Source organism: Chamaea fasciata, unplaced genomic scaffold (genome assembly GCF_029207755.1).
Source record: "Chamaea fasciata isolate MVZ Bird 193981 ecotype frontalis unplaced genomic scaffold, bChaFas1.0.hap1 SCAF_10, whole genome shotgun sequence".
NCBI lineage: Eukaryota > Metazoa > Chordata > Aves > Passeriformes > Sylviidae > Chamaea > Chamaea fasciata.
In genome coordinates this window covers 28701563-28726210 of record NW_027094095.1, presented here as the reverse complement: position 1 = coordinate 28726210, position 24648 = coordinate 28701563, and the positions used below count along the sequence as shown (strand labels likewise).

The window sequence follows — 24648 nt, the reverse complement described above, 5'->3', positions numbered from 1 at the left end:
TGCCTTTGAGTACAGTAATTCTCAGGCTAATAATGCCAGAAGCCATAAAATCTCTCTGTTTGAGGTTTTGTGAACAGCAGTGCTGAACAATTGGGGAGTACTGCTGAGATGATAGTCTGAATGATGATTGAGTTTTCCTGGAGAGCCTTTATCTGTGCTTAAAATTGGAGGTAATGTTTTTAAATTAAACCATAATAGAAGTTCATTGAGCTTTCGGAGTGGTTTCTGTGTCCCCTCTTTACGAGGTTTATAATTTTCTGTGGAAGCATTCTCAATCTTTTCGCTCAGGACAAATTGTTGCTGTCAAAACGGGGCATTAAAAGCACCCCAGAACAACACCTTGCAGACTTTTTCAACCTATCAGTTGATGAAAGGAGAAGTTTGCACTCAAGTTGTGCCCACATAATGTAACAAACCTTTTGTACAGGCACTTACATAGAAAGAGGTGCTTATTCCTCACAAAATTTTAATGTGCTTTTTTTAGGCTGGTCCCGTAAACAGGTTGTATTTCACTACATCAGTGGGTTTTTCCTGCTGCTAGGGATTAGCCTTTATCACTGAAATAAAGTGTGAAATCCAAAGTATGTCTTCATTTAAAAGACAGCAGTGCTTGATGTCGTGCTCAAATCGTGCTGTGACTGTGCTCTGGTCACTCGAGATGAAGTATTGATCTTGAAATTAAACTCTCAAGTATCTGTCCTTTTTAAAGAAAAAAAAAAGTTTTAAATGGCTAATTGCAAGAAACTCATTTGAGAAATATTGGTAGAGGAAGTGAGTGCTAGTGCTGACACCAGAAGTTAAATTTTGAGCACGTACACTGCTAGGTGTAATGTGGTTTCTTTTCTAAAATGTTATGTTTAAAGGGGGAAAATATTTTATTTTTCTGTGGCAGATCCGTGGATGCCCACAAGAGGGTTGGACAGTCATGCTCCTAAAGACAGTGACAAATGACCCAGCAACTCTTAAGTTTCCTAGTTCTAGGAGAAAATTTCAAAAATTAGATTAACAGATGCCGTGAGAATCTGAGAACTTGTGGACGGTTCTCAGTTTTATAACCCAAAATAAGCATTCTGCACTGAACTTTTTTATGGTTATGAAGAAAAAATTGCTGGGCTTTTGGTGTCACGATCCATCCCTTCGTGTGATGGATCATTTTGAGCCCTCTCTCTTGGCCTTGAGGTTCTGTGAAGACACTAAGGAAAATGTGCCATCAAGGAGAGTTATCAGTTATCTTCATGGTTCCTTTTAGTTCCTGCTCGGCTGAAATGTACATTTAATTGCATGTGAGTGTTTTCTCTTTTACGCCTGCTTATGTATTTTGTTTTTTTTTTCCTAGGGAAATCTGTAGTTGATTAAAATTGCAGTGAGTTTTCTTGGGATAATCGGCACCAAATGAACCTGTGCATCGTGTGTGTGTGTGTATGTGCAAATAGATAAAATTATGCATGTATATATTTGTGTTTAGGTGCATATATATGCACAGCTAATGGGAAATACCTTTCACTTAGCAATTAATTTAGGAGTCTTCAGTCTGTGTGGCATCTTAGAGGTCATTCTGCACCGCAGTGTTTTGTATTTTCCGCTGCGTTGATGCCATAAAAACCCATAAAAATGCTAATTGCCCCAGGAAGATGTGGGCTGTTTATAAGTGTGTATGGGATTGTTTTTCAGCCCCGTGACACAGGAGGAGGTGTTATTTCAGGTTTATAATTTGAATGTGTGCATAATTTGAATGGATACAACTTTGACAGTTTATTAGTTAGGAAAGAAGAAGAAACACAAAGACAGCGCTGTGTCGTTCTTCAGCGAATTGATTGCCAGGAGCATGTTATTGACTTTGGTGATAGTATCATTATATATTTTACAGTCGTAAAATCAAGAAACTCAGATTATGCCCTGAGGGCTTCACACATTTAAATAAAGGATATAGCCGTTTCCAGGGTTATTGGTTTAGATTAGAGGGTGCTACAAGGAATTCTGAGTGTGTTGTGAGCAGGACAGAAAGAGCAACAGTGCTCTCACTGCAGCGGGGCTTTGCTTTATTTTATTTTTTTATTTATGAAATACACTCACTTACCAATCCCCTGGGAGGATGAACAGCGTTTGCTCTAAACTTTGGCATATTAATACAGTGTAAGGTTGGTGTTCTGTGGGGCTGAGAGCTGAAATCAAGTGTAATGCTTGGCTTGCACCAAGAGTGAGGATAAGTGAGGGGACACTGGCTAAAATACACCGTGCCTGGGAGGCAAACCTGGGGTGAGCTGCAGTGTCAGAGCCAGATAACCTGACACAAACACATCTCTCCATCTTGGTGGCAAAGGCAGGGGTTGGTGCTGCCTTGGGTGCAGCTTCCCAAGGAGCCCCAGTGCCTGCTGCTGGGTACAGCCCTGGGAGCTCCTCTGGAATTCAGCTCGGGCTGCTCCATCCTGGATCCTGCACAAGAGCTCCTCTCCCTCTTGGGCTACTTGCCAGTCACCCCTTGGGACTGACTGGCCTTGAGGCACCTGGGTTGAGCACTTGGGGTTTGGGTTTGGGGCTGTCTCCAGCTTGCTTGAGGGAGTCTTGGTTTAATTAAGGTATAGTGCCTTGAATAAAAATGATTGACTGCATTACAAACCTTGTTTATGACTTCTGCAGTAGCTTTAGTGAGATGGATAAAGTACCTTAATGCTGATCGTGCTGCTCAGCCTCTCTCCACTTCAGATGGGAGCTTGGGAGCACATTGCATCACCCATCTCTGGGGATTTATTGTTCTCTTAAAAGACTGTGAAAGTCCAAGTGCAATGTCACAGGTCTGCAGCAAGGGTCGAGTTTGCCTTCTCACGAAGAAGCAGGAGGTCCAGCTGGAACACACATGGCTCTAGGGTGTGTGGTGACATCCACAAAAGTAGTTAAAAATAAAATAATTACTCTTACATTTCCATTTTAAGGGCCTCTGAGGATTATAAATCTATACACTATAAACAAAGCTTTCCCTGGATCAAGATCAGCACATTTTCTAACTAAAAGTGATCACCTTTTTAAACTGAATTGGTCTGATTTCTTAGTGGTTTTTTAGCTTCTGCATTTTTTCTCAATTTGTAGCATGAGAATCAAATGTATTTTAATTTTGACGATCTTGTTCCATTTTGGATTGTAAATTGCTTGTGTTGAGTTGGGAACAAATGCCTGGGTTATTTCTTACAAAAATCCTTCTGCTTATGAAAAACAGACTATGGAAGATTTTGGGGCAAGCCATTGGAAAGCACTCATTGATCTCGAATAGTTTTGATACAGACATTTAATTTAGGATCATTTTAGAGTGATGTTGTAAAGGTACTGGTCCTCTGAAGAAGAACTCTGGAGAGATTCCTCCCTGTGCAGGGGGCAGGTGAACAGCTACAGTGGTCATCAGCTGCTTCCCCAGAGTGGTTGGACATCTGTGCTCTTCTCTAGTCAGGAACTGCTAAAGCAAGATTTCAGGAAATGTATTGTGGAGAGAGGAGGGGTTGTCACTAAACATGGGCTTCTAATTTTGCTGCAGATTATGGCCTCACAATGATTTCTAATCTCAACCCTCAGTGTTCCATAAAACCTTCACAGGTGAGTGTCCCTCTTTGAACCATGGAGATGTTTCCTAACCCAAAGATGTGGCTTCACAATATTAAAATAAAACTCGGCTCTGGCAGTAAGTGCATCCCTGTATCCAGAACAGTTTTCCTCCCCAGAGGCTGGGACCCATCCAGCATGGTGGCAGGGATGGCTGGAGAGCCAGGCTTGGTGGCAGAGCTCCACTGGTAAAAGCAGAAGCTGCAAAGGAGCAAAGCTTGACTCTGCTTGTTATGTGGAAGGGAAGATTGACTTCCCCGGGTGTGTTCCTGGCACGGGCACAGCTCTCTGGTTTAGTGGTTTAATGTTATCACTCACTCTCCTCTAAAGCCTAAGGAAGAATTACAGCCTCGTAATTCAGGCATCTCTTATTTATGCAGTTTCAAATACAGAAAGAACCTTGTTCAAGAACTGCCATTAAAAAAAAACCCACCCCTTTTTGTTTCAATGATGAGATGTTTATGACAGTCTGGGCTATCTACTTTCCAAAGTGTCCGGGGTTCAAATGAAATATCACCCTCCCATAAATCTCACACGCCTCGTGGGTGCTGTAAAATCAGCTGCACTGACGGTGTCACGTGGTAATTTCAACAAGCAGGTAGGGAGTTTTCAGCACCAAAATTTGGGAATATGGGTGAATACAGATCGGAGGAGATTGTGGGTGTGTGCTGAGGAGTGGTGGCTTGCAGATGGCTGATCCACAATGTAGGGCAGTGTGCACTCTGTGTGCTCTGCGCGGGACATATGCTCTGGGGTTTCACGGATGAATTTGTAGTCTCCAGCAATTTGCGGCTTCCACCGCGGTTTCAAATATCTACATCATTTTCAGGCTGATGATTTTTCCCAGTCATTTATCCCAAAAGCACTTCATCCTGCTTAATCTGGGTCATAATTGACATGGGACTTGTGCTGAAGCAGACACGGCCGTAAGTTGTGTTTGAGTGGGCTGTTAATGGCGGGGATTTAGTTACGTGCAGTAAAATACAGCAGAGGTTGAAATAAGTGTAAATGTTAAAATAACAGACGAATGCAGGGTCACAGTCACGACTTGGACCCAGAAAAGGCTCTTGAACACTTGTCATGCTCCTGCTGTCAGCTCACAGCTGCCTTTGGCTCTAACGAAGGCGTGAAGTTGGAAATTTCGGGTAAGGAAGCTGTTGGAATTGGATCCTATTTATTTCAGATCAACAGGATGTCTTTGCAAGTATAAAAGACATATGGAAAAGTCCACTGTTATTGTTGTACTTTGTCGTGTCTCCAGATGTTTTCCCTCCTGCCCCACTCCAGAGGCTGAAAGTGGGAAATGGTTTTTCATTGTTTGTAGCTGGTGGTGCCAACATCTGCCTTGACGTTTCCCTGGGGAATGATATTAGCACTGCTGAGTTTCTATTCATCACTTGTGTCTCATTTGCCTTTTTTTTTTTTAATACAAGACAGTGTAAGAGCATGAAGTTTCAGCTCTGCTCAGCTATTTTGAGGGGTGAGAAGAAATCAAGGGAAACACTTGGGTGGGTGGGTGCTGAACTATCACAGCAGCACTTAAGAGCTGCCTTGTCTTTAAAGGGCTACAAATGAGGCATTGCAACATTGATCTGAGCTGATGTTTTTCATTGAAAGAAATAGTATGTGTGAGCTCAAACATACTTGAAGATCTCAAAATGCTTAAAATAGTTCTGTTTTCTTAATATACATTTAATCCATTATTAGTTCACAGTGCTTTACTCTGAGTGACGGGAAGAGAACCAAATTAATATCTTCATTTGGAAGTGCTCTTTGCTGGTCATATATGCTCATAATGATATTGTAAAGACTTAATTCCACAGTCCAGAACCTAACTTGCTGATTAACTTGACAGGTGTGTAAATCAGCAAAGTTGGCCAAAGTGTTGACTGCTAATGAAGGTGCTTTTACTAGAAATGCAGAACAAAATAGTGTTTTTTCCCCAAAGCTTCTGTACTTCGTCTTATCAATAAACAGCTGTACAGTATCAGATTATATTCATCTTAATATACTAATAAAATTTATTATATTCATGGTATTACTATTTTTAGTCCTTAAATCTGAACTTTTAAATAGGAGTGAGTTTTGGAGAAAGTTTGGGCCAGAATTCTCAAATGTAGACTAAGATGGGATTCTGACCTGTGATTCCTTTACATCAGACTTCTGTGTTTTTTGGTTCATCAGCTGGAAGAATCTGTGACCAGAGGCCTTAGGTGCAATAGTGTAAATCTTAGCAATGTCTGTCCATGTTTTAGGGAAGGGTTTTTTTGAGAAATCTGTTGGGTCCAAGAAACTGAAAATTGTGTAATATCTCACCGTTTTGCCTGTTTCTTTGTGCTTTGGCTGTTGTTTGTTTGGTTGCAGTTATTTACAGCTCACTGCTGGGGCTTTTTTTGAGATCCTAGCAAGAAATTCCACAGGCAGCTGCAAAATCTATGTTGAATCAATTTTAGGAAGACTGATTCCCTAACTAACATATTTCTTCCAGCTGAGACGCGGTAAAAACTGTTCTGCAGATACTCAGGGAAGGGGAGTGGGGGGGGGGGGAAGTTTTCCTGACAAAGATGTCTTTTTTGTGGGTTCTTGTGGTGCCATAGTCATGTGGTGCGGGTATTTCAGGTACACTGGTGTCATGGTTTAACCTCAGCTGACAACAAGGTGCCGTGCAGGCACTCACTCCCCTTCCCAGCAGGATGAGGGGAAGAGAATTGGAAGGGTAAAAGTGAGAGAACTTGTGGGTTGAGATAAAAATAGTTTAATAATTCAAATACTGCTACTACTACTACTGCTGCTACTACTACTGCTACTACTACTACTGTTACTACTACTACTGCTACTACTACTACTGCTGTAATGAAAATAAAATAGCAGAAGAAAGAGAGAACTAAAACCCAAGCATTTTTATTAAGAAGCATCTTTTTTGCCTTTTTTTAAGCTGCTCAGGGTGAGCCTGTGAGAGCAGCCCTTGCCAGTTATGCTGTTTCTGGGTATGTTTATGTGCAGAAAGAATAGAACCAGGAGATTTAATGCATCAGTGTTCTACAGACAAACAATACAGTTTGGTCTTTGGTTTTCCACCTTTCAAATGTTACTAGTGTAAATATTGCTCAGATGAGTCATTTTGTAAGGAAATAGCAGCATGTTTCTGTTAGAGTTTTGTCTGCAAAGCCTCAGATTCTCCTGTGTATTTGGATTAAAACAACTCGTGCAGATCACAAGTTTTCAGATCCACGAGCTGTGATTCAGGTTTATCTCTTCCTTCTGTAAACCTAATTTGTGTGCTGGAGATTTTGTAGAGCAACGGTTCCACTGCAAATTCCTTTGGGGGGTAGCAAGGCCAAAAAGGTTTTATCAAACCAGCATTCCCTCCTAATTCCGTGGAAATGTTTGGAGTTAGATCTGATTTGCTGTGGTGATGCGTTCCCTGCACCTCCAGCAGGTGCTTCCAAATAGGGAAAGAGTTTCAGTTTACCTTTAGACATTTTAGGGAGTTAGCTGGAAAGTTCTGTGGGTTTCTCATTTTTAATTGTCTCAGAGCCAGCACGGAAGTCTGGGTTGGATTCTGGGAACGTAACTCAGAGTCTGTTGTTCATCTCACTGGGCCAAGGGCCAAAAAGCCCACCTAAGCTGTTAAGTACTAAAGAGAGAGAGAACAAAGAAACTCCATGCTTTTCAAGGTGTTGTAGCAAGTAGGAGACTTGTCTCTGTACTGTGCTCGGCTTGTTTTTGTTTTTTGTATTACTTTCCTTCTTTATTAAAACCTTTTCAATTTTTCACGACACGCTCCATCATGCCGTCTCGCGAAGTAATATCAGCCACGTTTCTGCCAGGCTGGCCCTCAGAAGTGTGGGTATAACCCATAATCTGCCACCTGGTTGTGTGTCCCTTTGCCCTGGTGTAAATATCCTCGTGTCTGTGCTGTGTTTTCAGGTCAGGATCGCAGCGAAGCCACTTTGATAAAGAGGTTCAAGGGTGACGGTGTCCGGTACAAGGCCAAGCTGATCGGGATCGATGAGGTTTCTGCTGCCCGAGGGGACAAGTTATGCCAGGACTCCATGATGAAGCTCAAGGTGCAGTGAAACTTTTCAACGTTACAGTCAAACGGAGCAGATTTCATCCTGAACTTGCACTCGTTCTCCTTTCGTGACACTGAGCCTTGGCGTGGTTAATTATGTATTGAAATCAGTCAATTTTGCATGAACTCCTGCCTGGTATTGCTTATCCTGGGTTAATTTTAATACATTATCTCTTGAGTTCTGTAGTTACTCCCTGATTGACACCACTGCAATTTGTCCACAAATTACAAACAACACACTGCAAATTGAATAATTTTATTATGCAAAAGGGGAAGTAAACGACTGTGGAGGAAAATGGGATATCAGAGCATTTCTATGACATTTCTAATCAACTACAGCACTGCCTCTGGCAGTTCCCTCCTGTTGAGTGATGGGTGTAGACAGCCAGATTTAGGGGGAACTGGTGTCCTCACTGGGAGGAGATTGTCTTGCACCAGCAGTGGCAGGGCTGATGTGTTGCAAAACCAGGCAGGGCGCTGAGAGGATGTGGCGTGAGGATGTAAGGAGGAGTCCTTGGAGTTTTGGGGATGGAATGAAGCCATGGCAGAGGCAAGTTTGGGTGTAAGGTTGGAGTGTAGACAGAGTCTGAAATACCAGTGGTGTCGAGGGTGGGCTCTCTGGGCCTCACAGGCATCCCTCTATGGCCCAGTCTCTGTCAGAGCATGAGAGTTCCTGTAGGAATCATTCTGTCCCTCACCCTGGGACGTGGCAGAGCTTGAGTCACTGGGAAGGAAGGGGAAGTTGTGTTTTCCTGGAGTGCACTGCTGGCTGTTCACTTCCCACCACCCCTCTGCATTGCAAGGTTACAGTCCGGGTCTAGCAGCAAACCCTCTGCTGCTTTTTCCCTTTTATTTCCCTCCCAGCCTGGAGAGCTGATGGATTTTCCACTGCTGTTTTTTTTCAGGAGGAGAAATCACTAAATGGTGTCTGGTGCACTACCAGCCTGCAGGGTTCCAGTCCATCCAGGAGGAATGAGTTACTCATTAGGGAAACAGCACGGGGTGACACTCAGCTTGTGGTTCAGCAACCTAAAAGCAAGATCTGGGAGATAATTTACAGATCAGTTTTATGGCAGGCAAAAATTAATCCTCTCCAAAACTTGCTTGGTGTGTCAGATCTGCCACAATATTCCCACCTGATTTAAATGTGTGCTGGGTGTTTCTCATCATTTCATAGTTCCTGGCACGATGGGGAGAGTTGTCACCGTTGTGCTGCACAAACCTTTTTGTCTCTCTCCTCCATGAATTAATAGTTCCACATCTCCCAGGTGCCTAATACCTGTTTGCAGGTGGCAAGATTGATCTAAACAGCACTGGGAAATGACTAAAAGTGTTAAAGGAAGGGAGCGTTAGAAATTCATTTTTGAGAGCAGAGTGTTAATTTATGGGCTCTGGAAACCCAGTGTCCCATACCATGAATTTTCAGGCCACCCCTAAAGTTTTGGGGTGACTTTTGACATCAGATCCTTGTAATGGCAGCAATGAAGGTCCCAAAACCTAAAAGTTGGTTGTTCTTGAAACATTGGAATTGCAGAGAACCAGATAAAGTCTAAATATTTTCATTTCGTTTAGGAGTACAACTGATTATATTTGATCTCTACTGGTCAGGGCAGGCTCCTGGGGAGGTGGAAACAGAAGTTACTGTTCTAAATCTGCTGTGGGAGAATAATGCATGAGATAATATCAGCAAGTTCTCTTACAAACTAAAGGTCTGAGATCCTGAAAACAAAAATAACCCTCAATACCAGTTTTTCACAGCACAGGTGTAGTTTGATTTTTAGAAGAAAATTTTTCTTCTATAAAAACCTCAATTTGCTTTTATTAGATGAGTGTGAAGTAAGCTAATTTTGTTGGCATTTTCTCTACTCTGCTGCTTGTTGGTTTTTTTTTTTCTTCTTATTTAAAAAATAAATAAACAGAACAGCTTGTATCTGGGAAAAGTGTGCTAGAAATGACCTTCAGCTTCCATGAAAACAAATTTCATGGAGGATTAGCTAGTGCAGGGGTTGGAAGTGGGAGCACATTTGAAATGCTCTCTGGGTAGCATAAAGAGATGTGGTACCTTGAAAAAAGGGAGGAAGCCAGAAGTAAGGAGGGGGCTACTCCTGGAAAACCTTAAGGTTTTCCTAGAAAAATGGTGAATTGTCCGCAAGCAAATCTGTGGCACCTGGGAGAGTCATGAAAGCAACTAAAACTGCTCTTTGTTTCCACAGGGAATTGTTGCTGCGGCTCGATCGAAAGGAGAGCATAAACAAAAAGTCTTTTTAACAGTCTCCTTTGGGGGAATCAAAATCTTTGATGAAAAGACAGGGGTAAGTAAAGTTAGTTGATTGTGTGCTGGGGCAGAATTGAATCTTTCCCTGGTTCCTTTCGGAGCTTTTCCTGGCCGGGCAGTGGAATCTCACTGGTGCAAACACACATGAAGCATCTCAGAAATTTGATTATCAAAGGGTTATCATCCCTTTACATCACTTGTAGGGTGTAGCTTATGTATTGTCAGTAGTAGAAAATTATATTTTTTACTAAACGAGAGGTAAAAGATATTGGAAAATTTGAGGTTGTCTCTGTGAAGCAGCAACTTCCCCAGTAGCATCTGGTGGAGGAAGTGCAGAGACTTTGATGCCTTCCACGGTTTCTGCCACAGCAATACCATGTTTGATTTTTTTAAATTGCTCTGAAAGAAGAAACCTAAGCAAAACATTACACTACTTAGATATAAAGCAACAACACACAAACTGTTTTAATCATAATTAAGAAGATTTTTACAGCAGTTTGAGCTCTGCCTTGAATTTTAAAAAGCTCTTGATTTAATCTTTTGGAAGATTAACTATTTAACACGGTGCCAGAAATAAAACCCTACTGATGATAGATGAAATTATCTTTGCCAGTTAATTTATATTATTAGAAAATCAATGTCATTGAGCTCACTGATACATAATACGAGTAGTTAGTAATGAAAAGCTCATTTGGGATGTGTTGTGTAAAGTATCCATGCAAAAGCTGTGATTCAGAGGGCATTGCTGGGGTTACAGAAAATAGGAAATGTCAGAATTAGGGCTGTCAGTGCAAATTGCACCCCAGCCACAGCTGCTCTCCTGAGATTAAAGCCTTTTATTGGGGAAATGAAGAAGAGGAAGGAGAAAGTCTGTTCCTTTTGCACTTGTCTCTGAATGTTTCTCAAACACTGGAATTTTTTTGCCTAGAATCAAGAGGGAAAAGGGGTCATGTTTTAGAAACAAAGGTGTGCTTTATTCCAGCTGCCTCTCCTGCAGCATCCTGCACACTCTCCTGTCTGCAGAAAGTGAGGTGGGGACATGGGAACAGTCTCCCTCATTTCATAGCTCTGACATCCCATACTCTAAATCTGACATAACTATATCATCCTTATAGTAAACCTGTCACTCACCCACTGAGGCTTAGAATGAAACCCTTAAATCCACCTTGCAGATGTCTGCCCCTGAGCTGCCCGAGTGATGGACAGGACTATTGAGTTGTCCTTCTTGCAGCAGGGCTGTGACACAGGGACGTGGGGGAGCTTTTCCACATCAGTTTTCACGTGTTGTTGTCAAAACAGGAGAGTCGTGCTTCCCGTGCCAAGGCTTTGGAGCAGAGGTGCATGAAATCCTCTGCCAGGTCTTCACAGCCATCATGCCTTGGGCTTTTTTCCCAGCTTGGGTCTCTCCTTGTCCCAGAGTTTCACACCCTTGTGCCGTTTATTCTCTTTCTCATCCAGCCCGTCTCTGCTTTGCCAGCCTGCAGTTGTCATCTCATTCCCATTCCTGCTGGAAAATCCCAAAAGCTGGCAAAACTGGGGGGTTGTACGGTTGCTCAGCCCAGGTTTTTGGATGGGAAGGAACTGTAAAGAGCTGGAAAGAGATTGTATTTCACTCACACTGATTTTCTGATTTCCATGTTAAACTTCAGAGTTTATGAAGTTTGGAGCCTGGTGTTTACTTTTACGCAGCAGGGAAAAAAGCAGCACTTAATAGGGAAAAACCTGGGTAATCCTGCCTTTGTTTTCTCCTCCTTTAACAATCCTCCCTGTCCTCCCCAATGCTTTTTCCCTTAGTTGTATTTCCATGATTTTGGAATTCCCAAAAGGGTATTTTGGAAAGATTATTTACCTCTCCAGAGTGTCCCTTCTTAACTTTCACCATTGTCTATTGCTGTCACGTCTGCCCCTGTGCCAGTCTTGATGTGATAGAAAAGAATAAAAATACTCAGGAAAAAAAAAAGTGGGCTTCTTCATGTTGAGTATCTTGTAGGCTGCCATTGGATTTTAATTTATCACAATAAAAAATCAATTTGTAGCTCAAAACCAGCAAATTTTTTTTAAAATTGGCAGTGTCATAGCTGACTTCATACAGATGATTTAGGGGAATTGCTCCATAATTCGTTACAGATGAAGGGCTCTGGTTGGGTTACTACTGAAAATGATAAGCAGGTTTTTTTCTTCCTCTACTTTATAGCTCTCCTTAATATGTTCCAGACATAATATTCATCAAAAAGTATTGATCTTAATAATGGTATTATTCCAGCCATCAGGAATTCTGCCCTTTGAGTAAATTTATCCATGAAGGAGATTGAGTTAAAGGTTGGAATATCATTTGGAAAGAATATATCTCACCAAGAAAAAAGCAAGAAGGATTTTGCAGTGAGTTTGCACTGTAGATGCATTACAATGTGGTTCATCTACGGCACTGCAATAGAAATAATAACAATCCTTTCTTATATTCCATCATTCCGTGCCAGGGATTACACTAAAGAGGTCCCCTCATACCACTTCCCAAGTACTTGTAAGTGTATTTAGAACATGAGAGCAAAAAATTGTATTTAATATGACTAACAGGATGTTCTCCTGTTGTGTGTATGCCAAAAATTGTCATTACACATGGGGTTTGACCCTATTAATCTTATAAATGCACCTTTCTTCTTTTATCAGCTGTCAGATGTTTTCCATCCATCCCATTTGCTTTCTCCAGACTGTTTGCTAAAGATACACCTTAACTGAAGGATATACTATATATATATATATATTCTATAGTTTTTACTGTAAAAAAACCTCCCGTAATTATTGCTGAAACCAGACTTTATCTACCCAGTGCCACTTGAGAGATTTCCTTGCTGCATATTACACAAAAATAATTTTTTACCATTTCTTCGGTCACATCCATCTTGGTTAGACCTCAATGCTGCAACGTATTCCTAATTTATTTTACAAGAGTTCTTTTATATTTTCAAAAACCTGATCTTGAGACGGCAAAAAATACAAATAATTGCGTTGTGTTATTGAATATTCTCCCTTTCGGGGTGGAATGTGGTGATTGGTGATTTGCTAAGAAAGCAACAAAAGCCATGACTGTGCATGTGGAAGGAAATGCAGATTTTGTGGAGGCCCATCATTGTTGGTTAGCTGTTCCTGAGTGTTGTTTTGTTAATCACACACATCAGGCCATCTCCCTGTGATAGCTCAGTGATGCTTCATTAGACCTGCGTGACTAATCTGGGCTCTGTAAAGAGCCTGTAATTGTCTCATTGTTTATTTATGTGGCCATAAATCTCTTGTTTACTTGCAGGTTCCTTTCCAAAAATGTATCTGAAACTAATAATTAAATCCTCTGAAATGCTTGGGAAAAGATTTCTTTCCACCTCCATGCAGTGAGGTGTGCTTTTAAACTCTTGTTGTCTCTAATTGCAAAATGTTGTTGATTTCAATGGTAAGCCCCTACACTGTGAAAAAGAAATGAGATAAAAAAGGGAAATTTACTATTTGGCTCTAAGCGACGAATTATTTCTGTTAAAGTAAAAATTCGTATCAGCTCGTGGATGTGCAGATTGCCGGAATATGCTGTAAAATATAGCTGTCTATGAGGTATTGTATAGCTAAATTATTTATCTGGATTCCTCCACTGGCCAAAAAGCAGGGTAAATCCGTGTCAGTATCTTGCTTATTTATGGGAAATAACCCTAAACAGATGGATTGTAACCCAGCTGATGAAGATGACAGTCATCTCACCAATTTTTCCTATTTTGTAGCACCCTGAAAGTGAGTTTCATTTGCATTGTCTGTTCTCTTTCAGAGGTGCTGACCCATATCCTTATTGAAATAAAGCTCTTGGGCCCAGTCTCTGGGATTGCAACATTCCTAGGAATACTCTGGTGGGATTTCAGTATTTATTGCCGAGAAGTATTGCAGTGTGTTACTCATATTTCATGAATTTGCTCTGTAGCCATTTTCTTCAGGCTGGCAGTGTGAAACCCAGGAAGTAAAACCGTGTGTATAAATATGTGTGTTTTCATGTTGACTATCTGTTCCTGTTATCTGTCAGTTCCTCCAACCTTCATTATCTTTGCTGAGGATTTGATTTTATTTTATTATCTTTCAGGGTTTACCTGCCTGAAATGGTCTTACTCTTCCGTGTAAGGGGGACCAGACCTTACCTGTAGCATTCTATTAAAAAAAATTAATTTGTCTTCTCATGCTGGCCACAGAAGTGGTGATGGTGCTTCTGCTTTTAGTCTAAATGACATCCAAATAAATAATCCTGTTGTCCTCAGGTTGTTCTCTTTAACTGAGATCATTTTATGGCTCTGAAATGTTCCAACCAATGTTTTGGATGCCAACATCTTGCCCATCTTCCTGAACTTCTAAGCTCTCTTGACTTCACAGTGCAGATTTCTCAAGTTGCTGCTAGAAAAACATTTTCCAGCACGTTCTGAGGCTTTATCAGGTTTGTGCTGATAACCCCTGGATTTGCTGCTCTTCCCCATCCGATGTGAGTGATGGTGTTAATTACGCTGATGGATTGCTAACAGGACAGCTCAACTTGGCTGAAAGAAAATTTTAGCAAGATTAAAATTCTCACTGTTGGCAAAAGAGGCCTCGTTTAAAATGTACCAGAGGTACTTCTTGACTTTGCTGGAAATCTGTTGGTTCTGGCATCCCTGACCAGAAATCGAGGTATGATCGTGGATCTGCAGTTATTCCTTGAAGCACATGTGCTGGAGCAGATGAAATGTCAAACTGTCAGAGTCTCTATCACTGAGCGTCTCTGAGCCTTTAAAAATAGAAATAAAAGAAGGAATTAATTTCTTCTGCTCTCTCCTTGCTGCGCAGTGAGCAGGAGAGATGGGGTGAGGAGTTCACTGAGTTTTGTGTTTGCCAGAGGGGGTGGAATTGGCCAGGAGGATGCTGGTGGTCCCTGCCTGGGGCTCCCACAGGTGTGTTTTGTCCCCTTCGTGTCTTCTTCTTCCCAAAGTTCCTGCTGGCCTCTTTCTGGCTGATCTCAGGTGCAGCCCTTTGTGAGCATCTCACCCCATGGGCTGGTTCCACACCAGATCCTCTCACCTGGTGTCCATGACTCTTGTCTCTGGATTTTACCTCTTTTCCTAGATCCTCTCCTGCAGTTTTCATCTGGGATTTCCTGTGTGCTCTCTGTCCTTGATCTTTTTTTTTTTTTCCCCTGCTGTGCTCTTTGCCAGAGTTATTTCATTTGCAAACATAAATTTGGTTATTGTGTCAAACCAAGTGATGCCAACTCTGTCTTCTGCTCCCATCTTGATCTGTCTCTCCAGGCCTCTCCTTGCATGTTTAGCCAACAGCTCAAGCTCAGTGAGGCTAAACCAGGCCTTTTAATCCTGACTCCCAAAGGTCTCTCTCTGACCTCCTTTTCAGAGAGCTGAGCAGAATATCAGCATCATCTCTTATTCAGCCCTGTAAATTCAGCAGCCCGTTTGACCTAGTGATGTGTTTTGATTGCCACACCCAGGGTAACTCTGGATCTTGCAGAATTCTTCTCACCTGCGCTGACATACAGCATTTGCTCTCACACTGAGAGTTAAAACCCAGTCCTGCCTCTCTTCATCTTGTGTCTCAATTGTTATCCTTTCCTTTGTCCTTGACAAATTTGACTTTTATTTTTGAAATCCATTGTGACTGCCAGGATTGCTGCCTCAGCTTGTTCTTTTGATCATGTCACACTTCCCTTTGCATTCCTGGGCTGAATCTGCCTTCTCTCTTTTATCAACCCATTGCTGAATTGTTTTTTTCCAGGCTCTTCATGGCTGCCTTTACTCTTCATCAGCTTTCGAGGAGTCAATCCATAGTACCCACTTTCACCATTCATTTATACAGTTTCCTTAATAAATGACTCCCAAATCCCTTCTTACCCTGCCTGTCATCTTTTGGAGGAATTCTTTACACGTATTCATGCAGTACCACCTTATTTTTTCTTTGAAATACTCCCATGCTACAAACTTGTTTTAAACCTGATGATGGTGAAGAGCTACTGCATTCCTGCATCCCAGAGATGTCCCAAGGGGCACCTGGACTTCAGCTCTCAAAGGTTGGAATTTAAATATAAACTCGCTTTATATAAATATAAATTTAAATAAATATAAATTTAAATAAATATAAATTTAAATATAAACCTTTAAATTATTTCTTTCTTTATTTTTTTAACCAGTATTATCTCTCTGTAGGCACTTCTTTTGTAAGGAATGTTTGGTCTTGGAGCATGCTGAGGACCTCTAAGGGCTGCAGTGTAAAAAATACTACATAATAACAATAAAGAGCAATAACTGTAAAACAACAAAGTCAAATTTTGCACGAAGAGTTGGAAATGGTGACATCTGGGGCCTTTCCTTGTGCATTGTCCACAGCTTCTGCCTGCAAAAAGATCCCTCTGGGCTGGCTGGGAGTCATGCCCTGCTCCTTGACACTTTCCATCTTTCTGCTTGTAAATATGCTCAGTAAAACATGGCATTTACTGTTCTACATGCAATAAATGTGTCTAATTAGAATATGGCAGAGGAGAGGACTTAAAAATCTGTGTATGATTCTTATAAGGTATTTATAGACCCTGGTACTTCGGAAGGGAAACAATAACACATTTCATGGACATGTGGCAGCTAGCAAAATGTAAATGTCAGAAGAACCCAGCTTCCTTAATTACATCCCTTATTGACTATTGTAATTCATTCATTATTGGTCTTCCTAACTGGGCCCTGGGCAGTTTGGATGGTTCACAGTGCTCCACAGGGATTTTTAACAGCCACAAGCTCATGGAGTTCTGTTCTTTAGATGCCCAGTTAGCTGTATGAGGGTTCTTAAAGCCTTAGGTATCATGGCAGTTGTGTTACTGTGGAAAAAAATAACCCAAAAGGCAAAATATGGGCGGGATTGTGCACGTTGTGAAGGCTTGGGGATCTGGAGGTTTGGTTTGAGGGCTGAAATTTACTTTCACCTGGAAAAAGGGAAAAGCTCTGATCCAGAGCTGAGTCCAGCCTGCTTGTAGTCAGGATATGCAGAAACTGCCTTGTGAGAATTTTGATCCTAATGGGCATGAAGATAAAATAAAGCTGTTCCAGACACATTATCCAAACTGAAATAATTTGTGCGATTTTGATGCAGCTGTATTTTTTTTTTCAGTGTGAAAAGGGTAAAAAGTTGATTGCTTTCAAAAACGCAGAAAATGAGATTTTTTGAGTTTAGTGATAGTCTCATTTGGCCTCCTGTTGTTTAATCCAAGCACCCCAGGACTGAACTAAGAAAGGGAAGTGCAGCTTACATGCATTCTGCGTTATGGTATGGAGAACCTCACTGTTACACAGTTATAACAGTGATAAATAACACTTGCAAACAGTAAATATTAGAAATATTAATGTATTCCCAGTTACCAGTTGGCCTCCATTGCATATAGAGGTGGGTACTCTGTCTACAGAGCTGTTGTAGTGAAAATTACTATGCCAACCCTTCTGGTTTTTACTAATTTCAGTGTTTGTTATGCTTAACCAGAATTTGGGGTGAATTTTGCTAAGGAGTTGAAAGTCAGTGTATTTGTTGTTGTGGATCCTGTTACATAATGGAGCTGCACAGCATCTCTCCCCTATTGTCACATGGCAGAAAACTCAAAGTATACAGTTATATTGGGATTTTTTTTTTGCCTGTATTCACTACCCTTTTGTGATCCAGATAAATCTCCAGCAGAGCCACATTCCTTTTTCTCCAGCTGCAATTTTATCTTATAAGAAGAGCACCCAAAATACCGAGTTGCGTGCAAGTCCTGGTGGTTTTAAGCCAGGTTAATGCATCACGCAGTAGAAGAAAATTTCAGGCCCATTTTCAGCACACCTGGAATTACAAAGGCTGGATTTCAGACTTCTTGGGAAAGGATTTAGCAAGAGAAGTGCTGACATAATAATAGCACAGGCGGCTGAGATGCTCTGAAACCTCCCTGGAGAGCAGTGGGGGACATTCAGCAGGTGCCAGAACAGAAAGTTACATCCCCCTTTGAAATCCACTCTTTTTTTTCCTCAGAGATAGCTGGGAAGCATTACACCCCAGGGGTGCTGGTGATTTTCCTTCCTATTCAGAGCATTTTTATCTGGTGGGCTGCTCTGCAATTTTGTGTTTGCCCTGGAAGGAGCAATAGCACTGTCACTGCTCCTCAATTCCTGTGCTGCCTTGTGGGCTCTCCTGTGGTGGGGTCAGATGAAAAGGAGGCAGATGTCCTTCACTGTCAAGGGTAATGAGAGAGGGAAACTACAGGACAAGGGTTGCTTTTAAATTTACATGGAGTTTGCAGGATGATATAATAGATACGTATTGGAAGTAAAGTCACTGGGTGATGTTCTGCCTTCAGGAACACAAGGGAAGTGAGCAAGAGCATTGTTCACTCTGATAATCCATGGGGGTGAATAAACACCTCTTTTATCCCTCTTAGTTTCTGTAGTAAGTTCCCTGTGGAAGGAGAAGAGGGAAGGCCACTGCCCCTGGATGCCAAACACAAATACTTGCTTTCATCCCTCTCTTTCTGTTAAGTCTTAAATTTCAGGTACCGGCAGATCCTTGCTTAGTACAAAAACAAGTGCCTGTAAAAGTTGTCTTCCCAAATGAGACTCCTGTACTCCTGCCCTTCCTGGTGGATGCTCTGTGTGCTCAGCATGTGGCAGCCCCTGTGTCAGGGGATCCCAGGGACTGGAACAGCATCTCCCGAGGTGCTCCCAGCACCCGCTGGCAATCCTGGAATTACAGCAGTGCCCCTTCTGTCCTTACATTGTAGCATCCTATCTCTCTGTGCTGTTAATGCTTCCTAATCCTTTGTGGTTCCCATCCTCATCCCACGTCATGGTACTCCCAGTGGAACAGGCAGCAGCATTCCTGCTGGCTTGAAAGGCAGCGCTGTGAATAGGTGAGGCAGAACACTAATTAGTTTGAGTGCCCTGACATTTAAAGCAAATAAGAAGTCTGGGTATCTAAAAATATTGCATATGGCTCCCAGCCCTGGCTCTGCATAGCTCAAAGTACTTTTTTTTTTCTTTTCAGATAGTCAAAATATGGATTTGAATCCAACTTTTTTTTATTATGTCCTTGCTTTTAAAAAGGCTGAGTTGGTTTGTAAAAGGTTTTATGCGCAGCCTTCTGCGATCTTTAATTAGCCAAATGCTTTCCTGTGAGTGATAGAGGAATTTGGAAGTATTTTAAAGTGTAAGGCACGTGTGAGCATAACCTGTGCATGCGTAAGGCTCAGTGCTGAGCAGTGCTGGGAGTGCAGTAATGAGGAAGTTCAGGTTTGATGAGGAGAAGAGAAGACATTGCCGCATGCAGGAGCTGCAGAGGGGGGAGAGTGAAAGGAATAAGTAGGAAAGAAGCCAGCATCCACAGCTGTGAAAGGCTTTGCTGCCTGCATCTCAGTAAAAGGTGAGGGCAGCACTGCCAGGGAGCTTTTCTGAAAGGCAGACCCTGTGTGTGACACCCGTGGGCAGGACAGAAAAGCAAAGCAGGGAGAGAGAAAAGCCAGCAGAGCTGATCCGTGCTCTCAGCTGGGCCAGGTCTGCGTGCGGAGCGTTAATCAAAGTTTGCTTTTGGAGGTTTCAATTAGCAGCAGAAGACTAAAACCAAACATTCATCCTGCTTTACATGAAAATGAGCAGGGAAGAAACAACTCTGGGCATTAATGGGAGCTGTAGGGATCTCTATTGGAAGGTGCCAGGGCAGAGATTAAAAACAGTCTCCACTGCCTGACTTGAAATGCAGAACTCTTGGAACCAAGGGCAGCTTCGGCAATTCCTACCTTGGGATAATGCAAGGGGAAAAGAAAAAGAAAATAGAGCAAAAAAATTACCTGCGAGTTCTTTATTCTGCTTCAGAGTCTCTTTGAGGTTTTGCCTTTTATGTTCTATTTTATTCTTATCTTAGGGCTCAAGTACTGCACACACACTTGTCATGTTGCTACGGATGGTTTATATCCGAGGTGAAGTGTCTGTTGTGGGACCTGAACAAATGAAGGATTTATTGATGAATGATCCCATTTATGGGATGGTCTGAAGCTTGTTTATATGTGCAATTGTAACTCAGAGGAAAAGGCCTCCTCTCTTTTTTTCCTGTAGGAAAACTGAAAAGAAAATGGTTTGGTCTTTATGACCAGGATTGGTCGTTCATGATGCTGTTTCTGAATTGTAAAGTTCATCACTACAGGGTCATCTTTTGGTGATGTGCAAGCACCCCAAGTCCATCACCAGCCACTGAAACCAGTCTATCCTCGTGGAACACAGGACTTCTTACTTCTATACCTTGGTTAATCATACCTGGTTATGAAATCACTTCTATATTTGAACAATACCAAGGTTGTGTCATGTGAAATTGTCAACTGTTTTGCATCATTTTCAACTGCCTCATGAACACAACATACTGGTTACACACAGCTTGGGAATTCACAGAATCCTTTTCTGCTCTTGTTCTTTCCTGTTCCTGTGGTTTCTCTCAGCCCCCTTTAAAGTCTTACTAAATCAGGGACAGTATCTGGGAGATAGATAAATATAAAATAAATCCCTCTTGTCCTTTTTCCCCTTCTCTAGTAAAGTTTCTTACATTGTGCAAGTGGATTTATGGTCCAAGGAAGTTTCTGTTTGATGACTATCCAGTGCAACTTAAATTTGAGTATGGTTTTTGTGATCTTCTCAAGCTCTGCTTTATAGGGGTTGCATGAGAAATCAAGAGAATCAGCGTCTGCCTCTCACTGAGGAGTTTGTCAAATCACAGGCTACAAGAAGAGGGTGGCTGGTAATGCTTGCTGAATCTGAAGCAGTTAAGATCTGAGACAGCCAAAGCCAAAAAAATTACTTCCAAATCTCCTAGGAGTTGTACGAAGGAATTGCTTGTGCTGTTCATGTAAATCAAAAGCGTTTCGGGAGGGTGAGGAATATTGGTGTATAGGAACAAAAGAACCTTGTAAAAAGTAAGGGCTGCTCAAAGGACATTCACAAGCTGTAAAGAGGAACATAGTAAAAATATGGAGAGATTCAGTGATGCTGTTGCAAACTGTCTCATTGCTGAATATTGTGCTCTTTCCAATTCAAGATTTAATCATTGAGTCTCACGGAGTCTATCAGAAAAAAATAAAAGGCTGCTGCACTTGAGCTGTATGGAAGCTTTGGCTTGAGAGCAGGGGCAATACCGGCATATTTATGGCTGTTTAGATCCACTGACCATTTTGCAGAGGGTGGTGAGGTGGGAGCTCAGGGGGAATACACTCAGATGTGTGTTACAGCCCCGGGAGTCCCACAGTGACCACCAAGCAGCTGCCATCCCAAAGACTGTCATAATAACTTACAGGCAAGTGCTGTTCCTTGTACAGCACACTGAAACAGCGAAATGGCAACATAAAACCATGTACTGCAGCCTGTAGATGATCCTTGCAGGTGGAATTAGGGGCACGTTGCATTGCTGAGCTGATTAGGGCCATTGACTTCAGTATCAAGGATCAGGTCTGCTGCTTCTTGGTTTTGCTGTGCAAATCCTTGGCTTTAACCATCCTGATAGAGCAATGGCTGTGTCAGATGCAGAACAACAGGAAAATAGTACAAGACTCATGGGAGGCCCAGCATCTCAGCTTCAGTGTAGCACATCTGTCTTTCCAAAGCTCTCTGAGCATGTTTCCTTGCCCTTTAGAATATTCTTTGTCCTGGAACAAAACTTACAAGTGCATATTTAAAATGTAATTTGGGCTTCATAGTAATTGGACAAGAGTTTTGAGTTTAACTAGCTGCTTTCACTCCAGGTACAATAAAAAATTTGAAAAGCCTTTGAAGTGAAGATGGGAAATTGGCCATATGTGCATTCCAGATTTGTTTTGCCCCTTTCCAAATTCATATATCTAATAAATGGATCTTCTGCATGAGCAGCTTAGCATTTGCTTCTGAAGACAATGACCAATAACTAAATTCAAATCTGGTCTTTGTCAGACATTATTACAAATTATGAGAGCTGGACAGAAGTTTATTACCTTAGTGCTGTTCTCTCTCACAAATTAGGTTCTTGGAGCATCCAGCCAGCTCAGTATCAGAGATCCATTCGTCACAATTAGGCTGCTGTGCTGGCAGAACCATGTCCTGCTGCCTTAATTGACTCTGGGGTTGGGGACAGGGCCACACCAGCTGAGAGCATCACTGGGTGTGTCTGTCACAGAGGCACCCACAGGGGCCCTCGCCTTTGCTCTCTTAAGAATTTCCCACTCTTGCTCCCCAGATGAGATAAAGGCAGCAGCAGGATGCTGTTTTCATCAAGCAAAGGGAATGGTGAGGATTAATTTGGATTTTAGATGTGGCTCAAGTACCCTTTTATGCTTTTACCCCTTTTCCTGAGTGCAACCAAGCAGGCTCTTACCTGGGGCGCTCCTGGGAAGTGCTTGCCTTTATTTAGCATAGAGTGCACAGGTAGAGCTTAGTGTAACCCTAGACTTGGGCAGGTTCTTATCCTCACACAGGATCTTGCTCACTGGCTCTGCTCCCTCCTGGCTCAGCTGCACGTTGCCATGCGAGCTCAGGAAGTCACATAATCTGGAGTCTTTTTGCTTCAGTCTCCTCGGCTGCAGGAAAAGAATGGCTCTTACGAGTTTGTTATTGTTATTAAAAGGAAATTAAATTTACACTTCTCTGGGTGCTGCGCTGTGTCACAGCCAGACGGCTGCCCCCCTGGAGGGACTGAGTCTGCAAGAGCTGGGGCTAAATCTGTTTTGATTCTTCTCTTTATCAGCACCATATTTCATGTGCCCCTTTGTGCTACACAGACCAAGCTTTGATCTGCATATAATCTCAAAGTGAGCTTTTTTGTGCCAAGTGTTTTTATTGCAGAGCTCGTGCACTGAGACGCCTTTTAGTAGCTGGCACTTGGAAAAGTCTTTCCTCAGGTTATTGTCTGCAAAATCAGTGTGTGTGGAGGAAGCACGGGGATTAGACAGATTTATTTTCTTCTCATTGTGAAGCCACGCTTACAGGCTGCCATCTCAGAGGGCCCTTCAGGCTTGGAGAACTCTCCAGAGGTTACATTTTCCTTTTCTGCCCCTATTCTTGGGGTGGGATATTTTTGCAGAAGGAAAGTCCGTAATCTGTTGTTCAGCCTACATTGCACGAGTGGCTCTGGCTCAAACCGATTCATTTTCAGTCTCCTTCAAAGAGGAAAGGTTCAGCCCCCACTTCATGGTTTTATGTTCAATTTATACTCTTTTATGACCAAAACTGATCGTCTTTTACCAGTGCTGGGAAATGCCTCCCAATACTGAAATCTCCATAACTGCAAGAGGTTTCCAGTGGGGTTTGCTTTTCAGGTTTCCATATGTGACATTCCTTTTTGGAAGCTGACTTGGACTGATGCTTTGTTCCAGAACTCCATGCTCTTCTTGCAGGAATCCAGTATTTTGATAATTTGCTAAGCTTTAACTCCACAGCTCTCTTCCTTTCCTAGATCAAACCTGATAAAATTTTCCACATGTTGCAGTAAATGTTTATATAACAGATTTTTTGGGGCTATCAAGTGCTTCCTCACACTAAGCACTATCACATTTAAGGAAGATTATTGTGATCTGCAATATATTGTTTGTTCTGTCCCCTCTCCATGGGCATGTGACTAAAGTGTTCATGACAGTAGGGAAGGGCTGTCAGATGGGAAATAAGATGTTTCTCAGTCACCCTGTGCTGTGTCCAGTAGTAATTTGCAGGGAGTTTGAAGCTGTTGGCAGCTGTAGCTCTGAAATAACACTGAGCTGTCTCCTCTCTGGTATTTCACATGAAACTGAGAATTTTTGCAGTGGTTGTTTCATTTCCCCATCTGCTCATCCCCTGCCTTATCTCATGAGGCTGATGTCTTGCCACCCCATCTGCCATCCAAACACCAAGTTCCAGGAAACAGCACGAGAAAGTTTGTGATGCAAATGCAATTTATTGGTGTGTTTTTCATTTCACTCTGACATTTGAGACTGTTGACTTTTCCTCCAGATTGTGTGTACACAGTCCCACTGAAATGCACTTTTCTCTAGAGGGAGGGGAAGTGGAAGGGTTCACAACTGCTTGACAGGTATCCACTCACCTTAGTGGGTACCAGGGAAAAGTCTGTGTCAGGAGGCGGTTTGGGGGGTTTGGGTGGTGTGTGTTTTAGCTGTCTGCATACAGTCACTGCTGTCCATCTCTTAAAGCTTTCAGAAGCTACAAGACCAGACCAGTGTGGGATTTGAATGTGCAGTAGAGAATTCAGGTGTTTGATGTCATGGAATGGTTTGGGTTGGAAGGGGCCTTAAAGATCATCTGATTCCAACCCTGCTGCCGTGGGCACCTCTAGTACTGTGGGATGTTTATGATGGGGATGAGCAGCTCCACTCCACCTCTGCTAAGTGCATTTTAAGGGAACAGCAGAGAAGCATTGCAGCACAAACACAGCCATTAAGGAAATGCTTGTGGCGTGTTGTTATCCCCATTATCCCTGCAAATATCAGCTAAAACAAACAGGAATTGTAAGGTAATGGCTGTGGAGAGCCTTGGACCAGTTTGCTGCGTGTTGAGCCCTGTTAAGGAGCACAGCAGCCTCCTGCGTGCAGTGAAGGAGAACCATCTGTGCCGCCCAGTGTTTTCTTGCAGCAGGGAAATAAAATTAATCTCAGAGGCACTCAGGTGTTTTGCAGTGCACTCTTTTCACTATGTGCTGCAGTAAGTAA

At 42.3% G+C, this 24648-nt stretch overlaps 1 protein-coding gene across 21 annotated transcripts in view; it reads left to right on the top strand.

Moving 5' to 3' along the window:
- DAB1 (DAB adaptor protein 1) overlaps positions 1-24648 on the top strand; it is a 414806-nt gene that overhangs the window by 348238 nt on the left and 41920 nt on the right. For all 21 annotated transcript variants that reach the window (XR_010722484.1, XR_010722485.1, XR_010722487.1 and 18 more), the window contains 2 exons: positions 7519-7658; positions 9877-9975. Coding sequence is in view for 17 of the 21 variants with exons in the window: in XM_066192899.1 (XP_066048996.1) it covers positions 7519-7658; positions 9877-9975 (239 nt within the window). In the remaining 4 variants the exon portion in view is untranslated. The remainder of the gene's footprint in view (positions 1-7518; positions 7659-9876; positions 9976-24648) is intronic.